General features: G+C 50.3%; 1 protein-coding gene across 1 annotated transcript in view; it reads left to right on the forward strand.

Annotated features, from left to right (window-relative positions):
* Positions 1-4,793, forward strand: part of LOC125488278 (RING finger protein 212B-like) — a 62,010-nt gene that overhangs the window by 54,237 nt on the left and 2,980 nt on the right. Inside the window, exon 15 of the mRNA XM_048621209.1 lies at positions 507-550. Within this exon, the coding sequence (XP_048477166.1) occupies positions 507-550 (44 nt within the window). The remainder of the gene's footprint in view (positions 1-506; positions 551-4,793) is intronic.

Genomic DNA, 4,793 nt, shown 5'->3' on the forward strand with positions numbered 1-4,793 from the left:
TGAGGAGAGTTTGAGTCAGTTGGGCCTGTTCTCATTGGAGTTTAGAGGAATGAAAGGCGACCTTATTGGATTCTTAGGGGAGACCTGACAGGGGGAGATGGGGAGGGGTTGTTACCCCCTTGAGTGGGAGAGTCTAGGACCAGAGGGGGCATCATCTCAGAGTGAGGGGGTCGCCCACTGAAGACGGAGATGGGGAGGAATTTCTTCTCTCTCCGAGGGGGGGGGGAGTGAATCTGTGGAATTCTTTACCGCAGAGGGGTGGGGGTGCTGTCGAGGCTGGGTCATCGAGGATATTCAAGGCCGAGATAGAGGGATTTTTAATCAGTGAGGGAATCAAGCTTTGTAGGGAAGAGGCAGGAAAGTGGGAGTTGAGGATGATCAGATCAGCCGCGATCTCACTGAATGGGGGAGCAGACTTGACAGGTCAGATGGACCACTGCTGCTCCCATATCTTCCAACTGCGCTATCTCAATACTTAGTCCTAACCTCCTTCTCTCTCCCAACAGTTGATTACCACACCGCGGAACACCACCTTCCGACAGCCTTCCATGTAAGAATCTGCTGACGTGATGTTTCTATCGGAGCATGGGGGATGTCTTTATACCCACATTGCAGTAGTTTTCCATCCTCTCGTGTCCCCTTTCTCATGTGTAGCCCGTGTGCAAGCCTTCAGCTGCGATAACTTCTGTGTCTTACCCTCAAGTTTCAAACAGAGCGGGAAGTTCCAGTTCCTGTCTCCACCTGGCCCAAGCTGATCTGGGTGGGGGGCAAAGGCTTACGGAAGGCCACTGTGCTCTGTGGTGCAGGGAATGACGAAGAAGGTGTCGACCCAGTATCGTGATCCTTCTCGTTGCCCCGCTGGGCAGCACAGTGGCTCGGCAGTTACGGCAACAGGGGACCCGGGTTCGATCCCACCCTCGGGCGACTGTCTGTGTGGAGTTTGCACCTTCTTCCCCTTGTGTCTGCGTGGGTTTCCTCCGGGTGCCACGGTTTCCTCCCGCAGTCCAAAGATTTGCAAGCCAGGAGGATTGGCCATGCTAAATTGCTCCTGATGTCTGGTAACGTACAGGTTAGGTGGATTAGCCATGGGAAATACAGGGTTATGGGAATAGGGTGGAGGGTTGGGTTTGGGTGCAACGCTCTTTAGAGGGGTTGGTCCAGACTCAATGACCTGTATCCGCACTGTAGGGATTCTGTGAATAAGGGAGTGTAAATTGGGATTGAGGATGGCTGTCATTTTCCAACCCCCCCCCCCACCCCCCACCAACAGCAGGGCAGACCAACACCCTAACGCTTCTCGCTCAATAAGATTGCATGTGGAACAGTGCGGGATTGACGTGCGAAAGGTGCCATGCAAAACCCACCTCCCAGCACGTGTGTCAGGAAGGTTGGGGGTGTGGGGGTTAACTTGGTGGCTGCAGACACCCCCCCCCCCCCCCCGCTCCTTTCTTGTAGTTTGTTCCTGTAGCTTGCGGTTCAGATCGCCAGGAGATTGCCACACGGTTCTAGAGGAGGGAGAGTGTTGGCACCCTCATAACCAGAGCAGGGGTGGGGGTAATTGTCCTGTATTTGCTCACCAAACTGGTTATTCTGTGGTGTGCAGACGTTTCATCATCATTCGAGGCATCAGTGTGACCTCTTAATCGAAGCGTTGGTGTTCTGCTCCATTCCGAATTTATGTGATCCTCTGGTGTAGAGGGTCTTGTCACTTCCGGTTCTGTTTTTTATCGGGGGTCTGTATACGGGGTTTATTTCTATTTGTTTGTTAATGGAGTCCCATGTTGAGAACCAGACCTCCAGAAATTCCCCAGCACGTCTGCTGTTCGTTTGTCCCAGTATTGTCGCTTTATCCCAGTCGAACTGATGGCCTTCATTGTTTGTGTGTATCGAGACAAGTGAATATTGGTCGTGTCTTTTTATTGCCGGTTGGTGTTCGTGTATCCTGGTCATCAGTTTCCTCCCCGTTTGTCCAATGTAATTTTTATTGCACTCGCTGCATGAGATTCTGTACATCACGTCAGTCCTGTTTACTGTCGGTATGGCGTCTTTGATAGCATTTGACGCAGTGTTGACGTAGGTTTGTGGGCAATTGGCCGATGCCTACAAAACAAATGACAGTCAGAGGACACAGTACAACAAAAGACACTAGTAACACTACCCGACATCAAAAATATATCAGAAAGGATTACCAGACTCCTAAGACCACATAGATCATGACTGCACACAAACCTACACCAACACTGCGCCAAATGCTATCAAAGACTAAAGACCACACACCAACAGTAAACAGGACTGACGTGATGTACAGAATCTCATGCAGCGAATGCAATAAACGTTACATTGGACAAACGGGGAGGAAACTGATGACCAGGATACACGAACACCAGCCGGCATTAAAAACACACGACCATTGGTCTCAATACACTCAGATAAAAAACAGAACCGGAAGTGACAAGACCCTCTACACCAGAGGATCATATAAATTCAGAACGGAGCAGAACACCAACGTTTTGATTAGAGGTCGCACTGATGATGTTGCCTAGAAGGGTAACGAAGTGTGTGCACACCACAGAACAACTGGCTTAGTGAGCAAACGAACAACTGCATCCCACAACCCGAGCTACATATTTTCACTAATCTCTTTGTTGCAGCCCACCCTCTAGAAACGCCGTGGTGTAGGAGCGGTGGAGCGAGCAGGGAGGCAAGGGGCGGCAGAGGGGCTCCAGGTGCCGCAGCCACGAGGAGGGGGCTGTCCAGCATCGGCTGGCGCAGCGGGGGGTGGGGGGTGTGCAGCGGCGGCAGACAGGAGAGGCAGATATTTCTCTGTCTCCCAGTCGGCACTGTGGTCAGAACCTAATAAAATAAAAAGCTTGGTTAGTGCGGATCCTGGCTCTCCTGCTGTGTTCTTGGTTTGGCTGGGGGGAGTAGCAGTCAGTGGCAACTTGGTCTGGCCTTGTGGAGCTCCCCCCACCCACAGTCCTGCCGTTCTGGGTTTCGTGGATGGGAGCAGGAAGGCAAAGCCAACAGCATTTACGGTACATTGCAGGCACAGTCTGTGGCAACAATCTGATCACGGTTGCAAATGACTGTCCGAGAGTGTGACAGTGCAATAACTCTTACCTTACTACGGTCAAGAGGTATTAACATGAATTACAGAATGGTTATAGCCACGGGAGCCATACCAGCTCTGTGCACTCAGCCAGTACCTGCTGCCTCACCTTCTCGCTGTAGCCCTGCGTTCTTTTTCTGTCTTTCTCAAGATATTTATCCAAATTCCATTTGAAAGTCAGGCCTGAATCTGCTCGGGGTGTTCCTGATCCAAACCAGGATTTATTCTTCCACGGGATTATGGGCACTAAATGCATTTGAGTGGACGCAGGGGTGAGCTGCCTTCACAAACTGCTGCTCAGTGGGTTTGGGACATGGGTACTATGAGTTCCAGCCACGCTGAAGGTACAGTGACTTAGGTTCAGGATGATGTGCAGCTTGAAGGGAACCAGGATGGTGTTCTCATGTATCTGCCTATGCTCTTCAAGGTGGTAGAGGTCACAGGTTTGGAAGGTGCAGTTGAAAGACTCTTGACAATTCGCTACAGTGTGTCTTGTAGTTGGTACATGGTGGAGGGAATGGATGATTGTAGATGTGGTGTCAATCGAGCAGGGGCTGCTTTGTCGCTGGTTGGTGTCAAGCTTCCCGAATGTTGTCGGAACTGTTCCCATTCAGGGCCAGTGGGGAGTATTCCACAATTCTCCTGACTCATACTGGGTCGCTAGGGGAGAATAGGGCTTTGGGGAGTCGGGAGGTGAGTGACTTGCTGCAAGATTCCCAGCCTCTGACCTGCTGTTGTAGCCCCTGTGTTTATATGGTTTGGTCCAATTCAGTTTCTGGTCAGTGATAACTTCCGTCCCCAGATATGAATGATGTCAAGGGGAGATAGTTTGACTCTGTTGTCGTTGGAGACGGTCTGACGCTTGTGTGACATCAATGTTACTGGCCAGTTATCAGCCCAAGCCTGAAAGTTGTCCAGGACTCACTGTATTCAAACATGGACTACTTCAGCATGTCTGGGGTCATGAAGGGTATTAAACAATCAGTGAACGTCCCCGCTTCTGACCTTAGGATGGAGGGAAGGTTATTGGTGAAACAGCTGAAGATGTTTGAGTCTAGGACACTACCCTGAAATAACTCTTGTAGTGATGTCCCAGGATAGAGAGCACTGACTTTGGTCAACTAGACCCATCTTTCTTTCCTGAAGACCTTATAGACAAGAGTTTTTGGAACCAAGTCAGTGCCAGTTGTCCCTCATCATGTTCCCATTTAGTTGCCGGAACATACACTTCAGCTGTCTGGGCAAACCTTAATATTTCTTACTGGTAACGCTGTGGACTGCAATTCTTTATGTACCTTGGCTTTTCTATCTAATGTTACAACCCAGTTCCAACTCCCTTTTCTCAACTTAGATCAACACAACCCGAGCAGCGCTAGCAAACTGGCCACCAAGGGCGTTGCTCCTGATCCTGTTGAGGTGCAATCAGTCCACTCGTCCAGAACAAGTCCCAGTGTCTACGAAATCTTAAGTTCTCAGTCCTGCACCATCTCCCCCAGCCACCATGAAAAGCTACTGGACATGTACATAAACAAATTGAGCAGGCAAATGAAATGCAAGTTCTGGATCTTTCAGGGGACACTGTAGGAATTTTACTCTGTATCTAACCCTGTGCTGTCCCTGTCCCTGGGAGTGTTTGATGGGGGGGACAGTGTAGAGGGAGCTTCACTCTGTCTCTAACCCCATT

This window comes from Rhincodon typus, unplaced genomic scaffold (assembly GCF_021869965.1).
Source record: "Rhincodon typus isolate 14 unplaced genomic scaffold, sRhiTyp1.1 hic_rhity00000118, whole genome shotgun sequence".
Taxonomy (NCBI): domain Eukaryota; kingdom Metazoa; phylum Chordata; class Chondrichthyes; order Orectolobiformes; family Rhincodontidae; genus Rhincodon; species Rhincodon typus.